Source organism: Myotis nattereri, assembly GCF_964212035.1.
Source record: "Myotis nattereri genome assembly, chromosome: 2".
In the NCBI taxonomy this organism is placed as follows: domain Eukaryota; kingdom Metazoa; phylum Chordata; class Mammalia; order Chiroptera; family Vespertilionidae; genus Myotis; species Myotis nattereri.
The window spans coordinates 115,022,174-115,040,328 of NC_138076.1; the positions used below are offsets into that span (position 1 = coordinate 115,022,174).

Genomic DNA, 18,155 nt, shown 5'->3' on the forward strand with positions numbered 1-18,155 from the left:
ATCCATACTATGAAGTACTATGCCTTTAAAAAAGATGAGGTAGCTCTATATTGTACTGGTATGGAGAGATGCCCATCTCTCTATGTAAAACTCTAATGTGCAAATAGACAACAGTGGAACAACTGAACAACCAGTTGCTATGATGTGTGCTGACCACCAGGGGGAACACATAGAACATGGTGGGCATAGGTAGCAGGCAACAGAGTGCAGAACATGGAGGGCGTTGGCCATGGCAGGATGGTGGAGCAGGTGAGCAGGGGCACCAGACCAAGGTGGGGCGTCAGTCACTGTCAGCGGGGAAAGCCTCTGGTGGTTACTGAAAATTCTTTGCTCTCGTGTGCTGCAGTCCCACCTGGTGGTCGCACCAGCTGCCTGCACCGGCCCCACTAGCACCCACTGCCGGCGTCCAGCGCTGGCTCCGATCACTTGGCGCCATCAGCAGGTGCGAGCGGAGGCTGCTGGCCTGGCCCCAATCACCCCTCAAGGCTTCTCCACCTCCTCCTGCTCCTGAGGAGCAATCAGGGCTGGCAGCTGCTGCTCGCACCTGCTGCTGGTGCCGGAGCCACCACTCACGCCCGCTGCCAGAGCCCAGTGCCAGCCCCAATTTCCCCTTAGGGCTTCTTCACCTCCCCCTGCTCCTGAGGGGTCACTGGGGCAGCAGCCACTGCTGGCACTGGCTCCAGTCGCTTAGCACCATCAGCGGGTATGAGCGGGGCCAGCACCATCAGTTCATGGGAGCAGCGGTGATGGGAGCAGGGCTGCCAGCAGACAGGAGACTGGGGGCCATGGTGGGAGGGACTGGGTGGGGGCACGGAGGATGGGCCAAGACCCGCCCCTGTGCCCACTGTAGCCTCATGGCCCACAGTTCCTTTCAAGGTACACGAATTCATGCACTGGGCCCCTTGTGATAAATAATAAAGTGAGTTGTTGAATAGTATGCATGTCTATCCTATTTTTATAACACAAAATATTATCTGCACTATGATTGTAAATATGTAAAAAGATTTGATAAACAGGCACCAAAGTTTTAATAATGGTGACTTCTGAGCAGCAAGATTGAGGGGCTTTTATTTTTTACTTTTTATTGTATATGCTTCTGCATTATTTCCACTTTTTTGATGAATCACACAATACTTTTATAATAAGAAATAAATAATAAAGGGAGAGAAACCAAACCAAAATGGAAATAATTTGTCTGATCCATAAAAGCACAAGGAGAGAACCCAGACTAGTACAGCTAATTCTGCAGAAATTACTCTGATCAAAACTTCACAAACCCCTCCCCCAGGAATATAACACTCCCTGGAAGATTCCTGTATGGTTCTGGGAATTCCTGATGGAAAATTATAGCAATCAGCTATTCTTTTTGCAGTTTTCTTGCAACCTAGACTTAGTCCAATGTTTTAAAGTATACCATCAGCTTCCATTTAACTCTAAGATCTCGGAGTTGACAGAGGTGCCAGCACAAGCTTGGTCTCAGGGTTTTCTTGCTGCCCTCTGGCCACTCTCCCTCAGTCTCCCTGACTCCTGCTCTTCCTTACCTACACCTGAGTGAAGCCATCCAGGATTCTGCCTCAGTCTTCTCCCATCCACCCTTCTGGATGAGCTTGTCTACTCAGCATGCTTGCACCACTGAGCTGGATGCACTGACCACTATAAGATCTGATATTTCCAACCCAGACAGGCCCAGACATCTCTCCTGAGATCCACACCTTTTCTGGTAGCTGCCAACTAGGCATTACCACTTACCACTAAATGACCAAGTCAGCATGCCCCACATGGGACTAATTACTTCCTCTCAAATCCACTCCCCTTCCGGTATCTTCTTTCCTAGTCGATTGTTCCCCTGGTCACTGAAACCAGAAGCCAGAGAGTCCTCTTCCTTATCCTCCCATGTCACTAAGTCCTCCTGATTCTGCCTTGTACGTGGCTCCTGAATTTGGCCCTTTATCCATTCTCACTTTTTACCTTAGTGCAGTCCCTGTCATTTCTTGCTGGGACAACTATAAACATCTCCTGGGTGATTTCTCTGTCTTGTGTCTTATCTTCCTCATATTTACCTAGCCCATCCCCCTTACCACTGCCAGAATTACTTTTCTTATTCATCAACCAGATCACATGATTGTCCCTATTATTTCTTTTTTAAAAAATTGAGTTTTTTGGGTGACATTGGTTAATAAAATTATATAGATTTCAGGTGTACAATTCTATAATACATCATCTCTATATTGTATTGTGGGTTCACCACCCCAAGTCAAGTCTCCTTCCATCAACATTTATCCCTCTTTATCCTCTTCTTCTTCTCCCCATCTTCCCCTTCCCTCTGGCAATCACCATACCATTGTCTGTGTTCATGAGACTTTCTTTTTTTTCCTTCTTTGCTTAATCTCTTCACCCTTCTCACCCAGCCCCCAACCCTCTCCTCTCTGACAGCTATCAGTGTATTCTCAGTATCCATGAGTCTGTCTCCACTTCATTAGTTCACTTTGTTCATTAGATTCCACATAATATGGTACTTGTTTTTCTCTGATTGGTTTATTTCACTTAGCATAATGCTCTCCAGGTCCATCCATGCTGTCGCAAAAGGTAAGTATTTTTGTTTTGCGGCTGAGTAGTATTCCATTATGTAAATGTACCACAGCTTTTTTTATCCACTCCTCTATTGATGAACAAGAATAAACTAAATGGATTAAAGACTTAAATGTTAGACTTGAAATCACAAAAATCCTAGAAGAAAGCAAAGGCATTAAAATCTTGATCATTTTTGTAGCAATATTTTTTTTCTGACATCTCTTCAGGCAAAGGAAAACAAAAGGAAAAATAAACGAAAGTATATCAAACTAAAAAGATTTTGAACAGCAAAGGAAACAATCAACAAAATGAAAAGACAACTCACTGAATGGGAGAACATATTCACCAATATATCTAAAAAGGGCTTAACATCCAAAATTTATAAGACACTTATACAACCAACACTAAAAATCAAACAACCAATTAAGAAATGGGTAAAGGATTGGAACAGATACTTTTTAAAAGAAGACAATACAGATTGCCCAACAGACATATGAAAAGATACTCAATATCACTAATCATCAGAGATATGCAAATTAAAACAATGAGATATCACCTCACACCTGTCAGAATGGCTATCACCAATAAATCAACAAACAACAAGTGTTGGTGAGGATGTGAAGAAAAGGGAACCCTTGTTGGTGGGAATGCAGACTGGTGCAGTCACTGTGGAAGGCAGTATGGAGTTACCTCAAAAAATTGTGAACCCACAATACAATATAGAGATGATGTATTACAGAATTGTATACCTGAAATCTATAAAATTTTATTAACCAATATCTCCCAAAGAACTCACAATTATGCAAAAGGTTTTGTTTTGGTTTCCTGGAGCCCTCGATTCTCCTCTGGACGGGTCATCTCGAGGCCTGTGCAGAGCTGCCACCCTGGAATGCCCGTTCGTCATCATTCTGAGACTCCGTTGCCTCTCTCCTCTGTCGGTCCCTGTTCTCTGGACCCCTCACGTCTTCCTCTTTCTTGGTCTGCTTCCTTATTTTGGTGGAGCATGTTGTGGGGGCTTTTTTGTTTGTTTGTTTTTATTTTTTAGTTCACAGAGAAAGGTATATGAGAGGTAAATTATCAGACATATTCCATGGCTGACATCTTGATGCAACTGTTTGGTTTAATCTGGAATTCTAATGTGGCAGTCATTTCCCTCAGATCTGTGAAGGCAGTTAGCTTTGCTTTTAGCTTCCAGGTTGCTGCTGAGAAGTTCAATATCATTCTAAATGTCAGCCATTGGTGTGTGATCTGTTTGCTCTCTTGGGAAGCTCTTGGTAGCTTTCTTTTTCCTTAGTGTTGTGAAGTGTCGTGCCAATGTGCCTTGGTGTGGGTCTTTTTTCATTTATGATACTGGGCACTTGGTCAGCTCCTTCAGTCTGCAGACCCTCATCCTATAGTTCTGGAAATTTCCTTGAATATATATCCAACCTACGTATTGTGTCTCCTTTTGGATATCTCCATGCACGTGACACTCAATATGCCCACGATTGAACTGCTTGTCGCCTAGCAAAACTTGTCAGTTCTATCTTCCCTGACTCAGTAAAGTGTGTCTTTTGCTCAAGCCAGAAATGTTGACCTCAGTCTCATCTCATTCCTCTTTCTTGCTTCTCTACATGCAACAAAATGCTAAGTGTTGTGAAATATGCACCTTGCATTTCTCTTAAATTTAGCCTACTTCATTTTGATAGTCATTGCAGCTTGTTCATGCAGACCAGTGCCACTGCTCTTGTGGAACTTTGCCGCAGCCTCCTGCTTCTTCTTTTCTCCAGTCAACTCTGCCCCATCTCATCCTTCAGAACTCAACCTAGAGGTCCCTGGATGCTGCTATTATGCGCTGTGGCCAAGGCTTTATTACGCTATCAGCTGAATGCCGTTTATCTGTGCAGATTCCCTATTAGACAATACAGTACATGAATATTGCCCACTCAGTCAATGTTAGTAGATAAATGAGGCGGTTATTATCACTAACTGATAATGTTCTCCTGTGCTGGAAAATGAAATCAACCTTGCAAGGAGGTGAATTCCTGATATTTGGAAACCTCTTATTATTTTCTCCTCATTTCTCCTCCAGTGCCTCTCTCCCCACATAATAGGCATGTCCTAAGTGAGTAATGAGAAACTGTGTTACACACTGTTAGCCACAAAATTAGTGAACTCCTGAAAATGATGGATTTGTAGAAAGGAAATAGTTCAGTTCTCCGGGGGAATCAGGACACTGCATGATCTATGTCCTGAGAAATTGTAAATAAGTAAGTCATGGTGGGAAAAATACTTTGTATATGTGAAACTACACAAATAGATATTGAGGTATTACTCACTGTGGCAGTTTTAGTTCAGTAAGACACAATGAAAGAAGTGGTCTGGATGATCTATCTCATCATTTACTCACATTAGTTCAAGAGCACAATAAAACTATGCTTTTCAGAGCTAACATTTTCCCTATATAAATAAAAGAACCCCAAATAGTCTATTTAGTATTAAATGAATGCCGTCATGTTAGTATCCTGTAGTTTTACTTCAAAGACTATGTCATCCCTCTTATTTTCTGAACTATTCAGTCTTTGAAAGCTTCTAAGCATCCTTTTATTCATTTATTCATTCATTCCCTCATTCATTCATTTTATAGTTATGGGGTGGCTCCCTGTACTTGATATGGTAATAGCTATTGGAGAATCCAAGGTGAAAAGACAAAATCCTTATATGCAGAAATTCACCGATTAGTGGGATGTGTAAATAAGCAATGACAAGATAGTGGAGCAGCCCAGAGGTCGGGAGAAGGACTTCCCTCTGGGAACACGGAGATGGAGCCAGGTAGGGCTTCACCAAAGGTTATATTTGAGCTCAGATGCGAAATATTGCCAAGAAGAAAAAGGCACAACAGTGGAGGGTCACGTGTAATGATACAGATACAAAGGGAGAGTATATTCAGAAATGGGAGGCAGTGTTCTAAACACTAAAATGTTGGTAGTCACAATGGAAGACACAGCTCTCAAGGACCACTCGCATTAATGACTGCTGGACTAGCTCCCACGGCTCTTCCAGGCTGACAGGTAGAGTGGGCAAAATACCAGGCATGACCTTTCCCATAAAAGTGTGTACAGATTCATGAGGAAGGGTTTGGTATTTGTGAGGGAGGGTTTGGTTATGTGCCCTACTTCTGCGGAGCCACCACAGAATGAAAGGTTTCACATTAGCCTGTAGGTAGCTTACGGCCAAGGGTCAACGTGAGCCCAGCATTTTGTGAATTCTCTGATACTCTGGGTGTGTTTGTCTTAGATTGCTTCCCAAATTAACTAAAACATGGCTATTCTTTCTGTTGTTGTTTTTTTATTTTGTAAAAATCTTTATTGTTGAAAGTATTACATATGTTCTCCTTTTCCCCCATTGACCCCTTCTTGCTATTGTTTCAACAAAAGAATGTGAAAGGCAGAGCAGAGAAAGATAAATGTTTCTTTCCCCTTACATGGATCATTCTGCAGCATTTCAATTATAATTGCTAAATAGCACCCTAGGCCACAAAACTGGCAACAGAGAATGAGGGTATTAGAGTTTTAAACTCAAGTGTCCTAAAACAATATCAAACTGTGTCAATGAACTGCTTAAGGGAGAAGCTTTGTGTAATGATTGTAACTCAGGTGGGCTTATCAGTAAAACTGGAAACTGACGAAGCAGCTGTGATTCTGCAACTTTTTCCATGCGGTCTGTCTTCTGACCACTTTACAGCCTGTAAGTTCATTCATAAAAGGGTTGGAAGAGAAGAGGGGTATATTTTCAAATTGACAAGACATCTAATTGTTAGCAGCCCTAGTCCAAGACTGCCAGTGGAGAGGGTCTTGGGAATCTGTACTGTTTATCAAGTGGGAATTTATGATGCTCATCAATATGGAATACTGTCTTCACCATCATTGCTATCTGGCAACTTCTGCTGACCCTTCAGGTCTCTGCCTGTGTGTTTCCTGCACACTACGCTGGGTCTATACAACATGCCTTTATTGTACACTCATTTCCCTTTCACAGCTCTTAGCATAACTGTAATTAAATGATCCTATCTAATAATAGACAAACATGGTAATTGACCATACCTTTGCTATACCTCCCATTGGCTAATCAGCGTGATATGCAAATTAACCACCAACAAAGATGGTGGCTAATTTGCATACTGCAGGCAGGGTAGGACAGCGCCATCCTGCCTTCCCTGCCACCATCCGGGCCTGCTATCTGTGATCCTGGGCGGGGGGGGGGCAGGGGGTCCTGTGTGCAACTGGACCTGGGGCAGTCACGCGGGGCAGCAGCAATCTGCTGGCCCACCCGGGCATCCTGTGTGTGACCCGGGGCAGGGCCCCAACCCCCGATCCACCCTGCCCTGTGCACAGCAGGGGCCATGTCCTAACCCCCGGATTGGCCCTGCCGAGTGCGCGACCTGGGGCAGCGCCCCAACCCCTGGATAGGCCCTGTCCTGTGTGGGACCAGGGGCGGTGCCCCAACCCCCTGATTGGCCCTGCTCTGTGTGCGACCCAGGGAGGCGGGGCAGGCACCTAGGGATCGGCCTGCCATATGCCACCTGGGTAGGCACCCAAGGATTGGGCCTGCCATCTGCCACCCGGGGAGTGGGCCTAAGCCAGCAGGTGGTTATCTCCCGAGGGGTCCCAGACTGTGAGAGGGCACAAGTGGGGCTGAGGGACACTACCCCCCCCCCCCCCCCCCCGCTGCCAGTGTGCAAATTTTTGTGCATGGGGCCTCTAGTCTATAATAATAAAAGGGTAATATGCTAATTAGACCTATGTCCTTCCTGACAAAGCTGGGGCCTGAGGTAAGCCAGCCGGAGTCCCAGGTGCTGGAGAGAAGCTGGTGCCGGAAGCTGGGGGAAGGAAGGCCTACTCTTGCACAAATTTTTGTGCATCGGGCCTCTAATTGAATATATAAGTATAAGCTCCTGTTTTACCATTGGCTCCATCCCTCATGCTTCCCCAGGCATTCAGCACAGTGCTCAACTTAAAGAAGGTGCTCAGTAAACATGTGTTGAGAGAGTGGATGCCCATCCAGATTTCACTCCTCAGTGCCTGGGATGACTGAGAGTTGACTTTGAGGTTACAGCTCATGATTTGCAGTGCTTCCTGGCCTGTTGTGAGGGACTAGCCACCTCCCCACTGCTGGCCAGATAGAACAGCAAACAGGGACATGACTCTGAACGATGAAATGCATGGCTCCACACACACCATACACCAACCCCACTGTATTTTCTGTCTCTATGACCTCATGCAAAGGAATGGGTCTCAAAATTATAGCTTTAATTTTTCTCCCCCAAAGATTCTTCCTAACACATTTACTCTCCTATGATCTCCTCTATCCCAATCTATTGCAGTTTCCCCTGTTGGCTTCACAGTGACAAATAATTGAAGCTGTGACTGCATTTGAGACTCAGCTTCAGGGAGAACGCAGTTGACAGCACATAGTAACCCCAAAGAGCCCGGTGCAGCCTGACTGCTTTGACCTTGCCTCCTGCAGGTCGCACTCCAGGGAGGTTTCTGGACGCTCCTGAATCAATGTGGGCTCCCACATTGTAAGGTGCCACAACTCCTTCATTATCAGGAAAAGAACATGCTCTTTGAGCTATTAACGTGAAAGGAGTTTGTATTACATGCAAGGGTAAGAACCACCCCCAAATCATCTAGACCCGATATTCTGTCAAAGCAGAATGTTTAAGGTCTGAAAGCTCTTCCTCAGTTTCTTCATTTAAGATGTGCCCAGAGCTCAGCTGCTGTGGCTCAGTGGACTGAGTGTCATCCATGCAACAAGAGGTCATTGGTTTGATTCCCATTCAGGGCACATGCCCCAGTTGCAGGCTCGATCCCCAGTGTGGGGCATGCAGGAGGCAGCGCATTAATGATTCTCTCTCATCATTCATATTTCTATCTCTTTCTCCCTCTCCATTCCTCTTTGAAATGTTAGAGCAGCTCTTTCTGGCCCACATGCACATGAAAGTGCTCAATAAACACATGTTGATGACGTGGATGAACTGCTTGTATTTTTAAATTATAATATGCCCCCAGATGCCAAAATTTGTGGAATTGAATGCAGAAATAAAAACTTGCTTTTAAGTAGTAAAATTAGAGAGAACCAAGATGGTGGCATAGGTTAACGCCGGAGTTTGCTGCTTTGAACAACTACTTCAAAAGTGAAACTAAAAGACGGAAGGGACATCACCCAGAACCACTGGAACGCTGGCTGAGTGGAAGTCCTACAACTAGGAGGAAAGAGAAACGCATACGGACACTCAGAGGAGGCGCAGTGCTGAAGTCAAATTCTGAGGTGCGGAGTGCGCAGGGCTGGCGGCGGAGGGCGCGGTTGGCGTTTTCAATCGGGAGGGAGTCGCAGACTCTGAGCTCCAGATCCGGGCGAGTCTTTAGGGACCCAGACTCAAACGGGAGAAGCGGGACTGTCTGGCTTCGATCAGAGCGAGTGCAGCTTTCTCTCCGAGGTTTGCAGCCACTGCTGGGACTCAGAGAGGCAGAGCCCCTGGGGACAGGACTGAGAGCCGCCATAACTGCTCTCTCCGGTCCACCTTATTGGTCCTGTGCGACCCTCTCCGCCCAAGCCCTGCACAGAGGCATTTGCCGGATAGCCTCAGGCAAAGGCTAGATTAGCACCTCCCTAGAGGACAGAAGTTCTCTCACTGCTGACACAGCTGATTCTCATAGCCACTTGGCCTGGAGGTCAAACCCTCCCTGGAATTAGCTACAACAATCAAGATTTAACTATAAGACTGCGAACAAAGACCACTAGGGGGTGCACCAAGGAAGCATAACAAAATGCGGAGACAAAGAAACAGGACAAAATTGTCAATGGAAGATATAGAGTTCAGAACCACACTTTTAAGGTCTCTCAAGATCTGTTTAGAAGCCGCTGATAAACTTAATGAGATCTACAAGAAAACTAATGAGACCCTCGATCTTATATTGGGGAACCAACTAGAAATTAAGCATACACGGACTGAAATAACGAATATTATACAGACTCCCGACAGCAGACCAGAGGAGCGCAAGAATCAAGTCAATGATTTGAAATGCGAGGAAGCAAAAAACACCCAACCGGAAAAGCAAAATGAAAAAAGAATCCAAAAATGCGAGGATAGTGTAAGGAGCCTCTGGGACAGCTTCAAGCGTACCAACATCAGAATTATAGGGGTGCCAGAAGATGAGAGAGAGCAAGATATTGAAAACCTATTTGAAGAAATAATGACAGAAAACTTCCCTCACCTGGTGAAAGAAATGGACTTACAGGTCCAAGAAGCGCGGAGAACCCCAAACAAAAGGAATCCAAAGAGGACCACACCAAGACACATCATAATTAAAATGCCAAGAGCAAAAGATAAAGAGAGAATCTTAAAAACAGCAAGAGAAAGAAACTCAGTTGCCTACAAGGGAATACCCATACGACTGTCAGCTGATTTCTCAACAGAAACTTTGCAGGCCAGAAGGGAGTGGCAAGAAATATTCAAGGTAATGAATACCAAGAACCTACAACCAAGATTACTTTATCCAGCAAAGCTATCATTCAGAATTGAAGGTCAGATAAAGAGCTTCACAGACAAGGAAAAGCTAAAGGAGTTCATCACCACCAAACCAGGATTATATGAAATGCTGAAAGGTATCCTTTAAGAAGAGGAAGAGGAAGAAAAAGGTAAAGATACAAATTATGAACAACAAATATGCATCTATCAACAAGTGAATCTAAGAATCAAGTGAATAAATAATCTGATGAACAGAATGAACTGGTGATTATAATAGAATCAGGGGCATAGAAAGGGAATGGACTGACTATTCTTGGGGGGGAAAGGGGTGTGGGAGATGCGGGAAGAGACTGGACAAAAATCGTGCACCTATGGATGAGGACAGTGGGTGGGGAGTGAGGGCGGAGGGTGGGGCGGGAACTGGGAGGAGGGGACTTATGGGGGGGGGGAAAGAGGAACAAATGTAAAAATCTGAACAATAAAGATTTAATTAAAAAAAAATAAAGTAGTAAAATTAATTTTTCTGATACAGTGGTTTCTGTAGTCTGTAGCATAGCAGCCTCACTAGTCCCAGGGGTCCCCCCTCCCCCAGATAGAGAGGAACCCAAACAGTAAGACACCAGCTCTTCATTTTCTATATAACCACAGGAAATCCTTCTAAACTTTAGGCTGGATAAAGGAGTTCTATTTTCTATAATTCATCATGTCAACATTACAGAATCAGAGGGCCTGTTGACTAAGAAGTAATTTATCTTCAGATCACTATTTTCATCTGAAAATATTTCCCTATTTGTTACAACAACTACAAACCAGTTTGAAGTAAAGCCAACTATTCATATAAAATACGAATCAATGCCCAAGAGAGTTTGTGCTTGACATGTGAACAACAGGAGAGCTCTTCGTGAAAATTGCAGGGGGCGTGGCGGGGGGCGGCAAAGGGAGAAACAGTGAAAGACAAAGGCTAAGTTTCTAAAATTCGTGGGAACCTTCCATTTACATAGCCATGCAGAGGATGTTTAATATATATATGTTTTACTACTGGCATTAAACCCACAACACTTTCCATTGCCATCATATTGGTGTCAATGGGGCAATAATCATTAATTTACAGGAAGACAATATTATAGGAGTGGGTCATATTTTACACCTCCAAACATGTTTAAACACAGCTCTCAACCTGTGTCTGAAAACTCAGGGAAGGAGGAACATGGACAGACTACAGAATTATTATAGGTGATCTGGGAAGCCATATGTGAGGTCACCAGCATTGTCCTAGAAAGAAGAACTCAATGTCTAAGGAGTATTTCCAATGGTAGTTATTTCAAAAGACTGTTACTAATTGGCCTCCCTCTGAGTAAGGGCATCTAAGCAGCAGTATCAGCCACGGTTAGGTACATAGGGACATGACTCTGAATGATTGCTTTAAGTCAGATGACGCGGATGAATGCCTGCTCTGCTCCATAGAAGCTATATGACCCTGGGTAAGGGGTTTACTTAATTCCCCTAAACCCCGTTTCATCCAGAACTAAACAAGGTAGAGTTCACAAATCCCTAAGCATATTTAATGGTACCCAGAGACTCCCCAGATGTTTACGGCCATTGACCACTCTGCACTTCCCCTGTGTGAATTACTCATGAATATCTTTTACCCATTTTTCAAATTAAGTTGTATTTTTTTCCTATTGATTTTCAGGCATTCTTTCAATTGCATGCATATTAACACTTCATTGCAGAATTTTCTATCTGTTTATCATCCTTCTTACCTCCATGATGTCTTTTACTGTCTTTTTATGTCTTTTATAAAAATTTTAAATTTTTGTGTAGTTGAATCTATCATTTTAAAAAATGTTTCCAGGTTTCATGTCATGTTGAGAAAGGCATTTCCTATTCCAACATTTTAAACTAATTTCTAATTATTTCATTATCAAAAAATATGTTTTGAAAATATACAATTAAGGTTTTTGTCTATTATGTTGTTCACCACAATTTTTTAAGTCAAAGATGTAAAACCTTGACAATTTGTGCTAGGATACACATTTCTCTTTGGGTGGCGTGACACGCTCTTCTCCCCTGATTGTGTTTCTTAGTTTGCCCTTGTGGTCAGGAAGCTCCAAGCCTAGGATTTTCTCTTTTGTGTTACTTGGATTTTTATCCCTGTACCTATGTTTTTATGGTCCCTTTACTGAATGCTATCTTGGATCTTTTCTGAAATTAGAAAGTCATTAAATACAAAATAAATTAGAAAATAATTAAATAAATAAAAACAAACAGGGATTAAATAAATAATAGAACATACTTATTTTTAGTTTAAGCTTTCTCAGTTCACTTGTTTCTCAATCCATCTTAGTATAAATTCTTTGTTTGCTAGAATGAACTGGACTCCAGTGGGTAAGATTACAAATACTTGCTCTCACTCTGATTATTCGTTTACAAATTTGTGCACCTCATTCTTAGCCCCTCCAGGGTAAAGGGAGATTCTAATTATCCTCAAATCCAAGTCACCTGTGGCTTAAAGCGAGCACTAAGATGTTTGCTGAATAAATGAATCAGAAAAAAAGTCTCTCACAAAAAATCTCACACCAGGAATCGAGTTTAAGGAGGCAGCCCCAGAACACCCAGGGTATGTCCTATTGTGGGCATATGTGGCATCTACAATCCAGGATGACAGCAAGGAGCAGATGACCCAAAGGTGCAAGAGTTGCCATCACTAGGCTGCAGTCACCAAGGGAAGGAAGCAAAGCACCACAGTTCGGTTGGCACAACCCAAGTAATTAAAATAACCCAAATACTTCACAGTTCCCAGAAATTCAATTATTTGGGATTTAACTGTATCCTGCATGCCTACCTTCAACTTTTTTAATTAGCTTGATGATGAACAAATGAGGCAGTGTGGAAGCTGACTTCCTTTTAGAAACTAGATTTCATTTAAATTAGAAATTCAAACCACTGGCATAAATGAAATGCTAAAATTCACTATTAACAACAATAATTTTGAAATACAAGGAAGCCTCAGGCGCTGGAGATAGATTAAAAGAAAAGTTCTAAAATCTTTAAAATGAGCTTCCTGCTTTGTTTTCCCAGTTCACACCTGATAACTCAATTCCACTTTCTCTGGGTTTTTCCACAGTGGCCTCCTTATCTAAGGCAGGGGAACAAAACAAATTACTGTCTCGCCTTCACAGATCTTGCTCTATAGTGAATTAGGGCCCAACATCCATTCTCCCTCCCTGTTAGTGTGCCTTCCTATGTGTGGAAGGTGGAAGGTGGAAGGCTAACTACACCCTTGGACATCCCTGCAGGTGCACAGACACCTGTGCGTGAGATATGGGAGGAGCCAGAGGGGCAGGGGCCACATTTGGTTTGCTCCGGCAGTTTTCGCTGACAAACATCTTTGCTTGTCCTGTGTTTGCATCAGCTGAGTTTCCTGTGTCCGGCCACTAGCTTCATAGGTGTGGAGGGGCAAGGCATGGCCTGGATCCAGCAGGCAAAGCGTGGCTCTGGGTCAGCCCTTCTGAGGTAGCTGTTGATCCCAGGATCCCAGCTTTGGTGACACAAGCCTGGAGCCACCAGGGGCAACAGCATCCTGGGTTCCCATAGAGGAACTGGTGCCCTTGGGGTCCTGAGACTCTCTCCTGGAGGCACAGTCCGGAGCTTGCTCCCACAGTCCTTCCAGTGATTTTCTCAGCTCCTGCTTCCCTGAGACAAATGCCAATCTGGCCTAAAATAGCTTGCTTCTTGTTTATTTTACAATCAAAAGAGTGAGAGGCAGTTGTGATAATTTTAACATGAAAAATGAGTGTGCCTTAAAAACAATGGTATTATAATTGATACTAGAAGCCCGGTACATGAAATTCATGCACAGATAGGGTTCCTAGGACTGGCTGGCAATCAGGGCGAATCTGTGGGGTGACTGGTTGGGCAATCAGGGGGGGCCCTGCTGGTACCTGCCTTGGCCCCCCCCAATTGCCACCGCCGATCGCCTCCCTCCGTGGGGTGATGCAGGGAGATTGGGGGGCCCCTGCTGACTGGAGGCAGCTCCTGCATTTTTCTTGTGTGCATCATAGCAACCGATCGTTCCAACAGTTGTTCCACTGTTCAGTTAATTTGCATATTAGGTTTTTATTATATAGGATTATAATAATTATTATTAACTTTAAGTGCCATTTAAAACTCATCTATCATCCCATCTAAATAACTGATGTGCACAGAGACTTTCCAAAGACATTTAATGCAAAAAGTCTTACCAACAGGCGTGGCTGTGGATTTTGGTGCTGGAAGCAAACTCCTGCGAGGGGTAGTGACACTGGAGGTCGCCAGAGGGGCCACACGGCCAGCTCCCTTGGGTGCGTCTTTGGAAGGCAGGGCTGCTTTCAGGGCAGGCTGCTCTTCATTTCCAAAGGCTGAACCTGTGGGAGGCAGACAGTGGTCTAATTATATCTTCATGAAAAATGGATGGACCCCATTGCCATTTGCAGTTGCCAACCAATCCCACTTTGGAACTTGACCTCCCAGTGAGTAGTCCTGAAAAGCAATTTTCCGGACCAGCTGTGAAAAAAGTTCCCTTCAGACACCACATAGAGTCTGTCATTTAAATATCCTGGGCAGGGGGCTCCATAAAAGTCAACAGCAGCCTCAGTCCAGAGATTTTACATAAATGAACACACAAGCCAACCCCTCCCCCCGCCACACACAAATACCTATAGCTACATGGCTGTGTAACTATATATGATATGCACTTATCTGGTACCTCTAACCCTTTCTTAGAAACCCATGTGAGGGGCTCAGGAGGGGTGAGAATAGGACTTACACGTGCTCCACTAGGCAGTTTATGCAGAGCTTCCTTGGACCCAGCTAATTCCACCTTCAGAATAAGAAGCTTGGGATGAAGGGAGACGGGAAAGCTTGGACACAGAGAATCCCTTTGAAACTCAAGAAGCTTTTGCTTGAAGAGCTGAGGCCTCACCAAACTGAGAGGACCCTGAATTAGAGCCTAGGTTATTTCTAAGACAGAAGACATTTATGGATAATTTCAGTTTACTATTCAACACAAAAGCAGACTCTCTATAAGACGGTATATTTGTGACTGACTGCTCTGACACTCTGAAGGTATGGCAAATTGGGGTATGTGTCAGGTTTAAATGCACAATGCGGTTGTGGCCCAAGCTCTTCTAGGTCTTTCCAAACGTACAGACAGTGACGCCACCATCTATTTCCTGTTAAAGGACAAATCTTCTAAATACACCTCTCAGTACAACTGAGAGGCCCAATTTACTAAATTAAACAGAGAGCCTTAAAGTTGGTCAGCTGAGCGGCACTCCTGCTGTGGGAGCACACTGACCACTGGGGGAAGCTCCTGCATTGAGCGTCTGCCCCTGGTGGTCAGTGCGTGTCATAGCGACCGATCGAATAGTTGTTAGGTCATTCAGTCATTTGGCTGCTTAGGCTTTTATATATACAGATGATACAGAGAAGAAGTCATGTTGAGACTGAATATTGAATGCCAACTCTAATTGAAAATTTAAAAAAAAATTTAAGAAAAGTACTCTAAATATGGAAGTGATACTGAGTTCCATAAATGCTCTGGGTACTTCATAACAATGCAGACAATAGGAAACCGTTATTTACTAAGAGGAAGAAAAGAACTGGAAATAAACAAACTGTGCCTGTGTGAGCCAGGAAAATGTTTTTCTGGAGAATTCAGCCAGCAGAAATGACTTGTGTGTCTAATTCAGTCATCTCATCCCCAACAAACCTGACCCTGCCCTTGCCTGCCTGGGTGGTAAATGGTGCAGACCTAGAGGAGAGCCAAGCAGCTGCGGGAACTGCTGCCTCTGCCTCCCACCTCGGCACCTCTGCTCCCTCATGTGTAAGTGGGGAGAATGGTCATTGAGCTCACAGAACTAATGTGAGAGTTATAAGAACTAATGCAAGTGAATTTTTAAAAAGCTGATAAAATGTGTAGAGTAGTGTCTGGGACTCTCTGATATGTTATTAACACTTACAGGCCCCTTTTAAATTCAGTGGCTCATCATCACAGCAAATCAGTTTTCCATAAGAGCTTGGAAAGTGTTCAAGGGTTAATATCAGAAGAACTGCTCTCAATGAGAATAAAGGAAAGGGCTGAAGCAGATCTGATAGAAACTGCAGCTTGACTGTCTTCACAAAATGATGAACTACTCCTGACAAAGGATAAGGTGAGAAGAGCAGCAGAACGAACCACCACACTGGAGAAGTACAGCAGATCACCAATTCCATTACCCAGGAAATGGCCTGGACAGAGGGCCTGAGCGGTTCAGCTTCCCTAGAGATTCACAACTTTTTCAAATCGCTGGCTGCGATTCGCAGATTCACACCCACCACAGGCAGTGACTGTCATGCTTTAATTAATTAGTAATTACATAGGTTTTAATTTATAAGTCTCTGACAAATAGTGAGATTGAACATTTTCTTTTCACATAGGTATGGGCTATTCAAGTTTTTTCTTTTATAAGATGCCCCTTCATAACTTTTGTCCGGTTTTCTACTGAAGTGTTTTGTCTTTCTAATTGACATATAGGAGTTCTCTGAATATTCTGCATACTGATGCTTTATTGGTATATATTTCAAATGGCTTGTATTCACACTTATGTGCCTTTATTCAGAAGTCTTCCATTTTAATGCACTTGATTTTTCTCAGTCTTTTCTCACTTGATTGGTACTTTGTGTGTCTTAGCCTTTCATTCCCTATCTGATATCATGAAGATGTTCTCATGTATATTCTTCTAAAAGTTTTAAAGTTTTATTTTTCATATTTATATAATTAATTCACCTGGAATGGGGCACTGAGCAGAGATCAGATTTGTTAAAGCTGTTTGCTATACAGAGAGCCAATTGTCCCAGCCCTGTATATTGGGTAGTTCATTTTCTCTGCCCTATCTGCATTTCCAGCTGTTGTACGTCAAGTTCCCATACACTAACCACCCCCAAATTTCAGTAACTTATAGCCAGAGTTTATTTGTTGACCATGAATCACCTAACACAGGTGCTCTGGGTGGTCTGATATTCTGGGTAGCTCTACCCTAGGCAGGAACTCAGGGACCCAGGAAATTGTTTCTTACATATGACACCTAAAACACAAGTAACTGAAGAAAAAATTATGTTAGACTTCATCAAAATAAAAATAGTTGTGTTTCAGAGGACACTATTAATAAAGTGAAATGACAACCCATAGAACTGAAGAAAATATCTGCAAATCACATATCTGATAAGGGTCTAGTATCCAGAATAAAGAGCCTTTATAACTCAACAATAGAAAGACAAATAAGCCAATTAAAAACGAGCCTTGGATTTGAATAGACATTTCTCCAAAGAAGGTATATAGATAGCCAATAAGTATATGAAAAGATGCCAATGTCATTAGTCACTAAGGAAACTTTAAACCCACTAGGATGGCTATAATAAAAAAATACAGATAATAACAAGTGTTGATGAAGATGTGGAAAAATTGGGAGGATTGTAATATGGTGTGACTGCTTTGGAAAACAGTTTGGAAGTTCCTCAAAATGTTAGACATAGTTATCATATGACCCAGCAGTTCCACTGTTAGGTATGTGCCCAAGAGAACTAAAAACATATGTCCACACAAACTTATACATGAATGTTCATAACATTACCATTCATAATTGTCAAAAAAGTAGGAACAACCCAAATGTCCATCAGCTAATGAATGTATAACCAAATGGGATCTACAAGCTACAATATGGACCAATCTTTAAAAAAACATTATGCTAAATGAAAGAAGACCAGCCCTAGCCAGTTTTGCTCAGTAGTTAGAGCATAAGTCCTAAGACTAAAGGGTCCTAGGTTCAATTCTGGTCAAGGGCTGGTACCTTGGCTGCAGGCTTAATCCCAGCCCTGATCAGGGTGTGTGCAGGAGGCAACCAATTGATGTGTCTCTCTCACATCTATGTTTCTTTCTGTCTCTACCCATCCCATCCACTCTTTCTAAAACTCAATGGAAAAAAATACCCTTGAGTGAAGATTAATAAATGAAAGAAGACCAGTACAAAAGACCACATCTTGTATGATTCCATTT

The 18,155-nt window shown here is 43.2% G+C and overlaps 1 protein-coding gene across 2 annotated transcripts in view; it reads right to left on the bottom strand.

Annotated features, from left to right (window-relative positions):
• The window catches only part of MTUS2 (microtubule associated scaffold protein 2), a 503,374-nt gene that overhangs the window by 119,771 nt on the left and 365,448 nt on the right, over window positions 1-18,155 (bottom strand). For both annotated transcript variants that reach the window (XM_081083596.1, XM_081083595.1), the window contains exon 6: window positions 14,326-14,487. In XM_081083596.1, coding sequence (XP_080939722.1) covers window positions 14,326-14,487 — 162 coding nt within the window. The remainder of the gene's footprint in view (window positions 1-14,325; window positions 14,488-18,155) is intronic.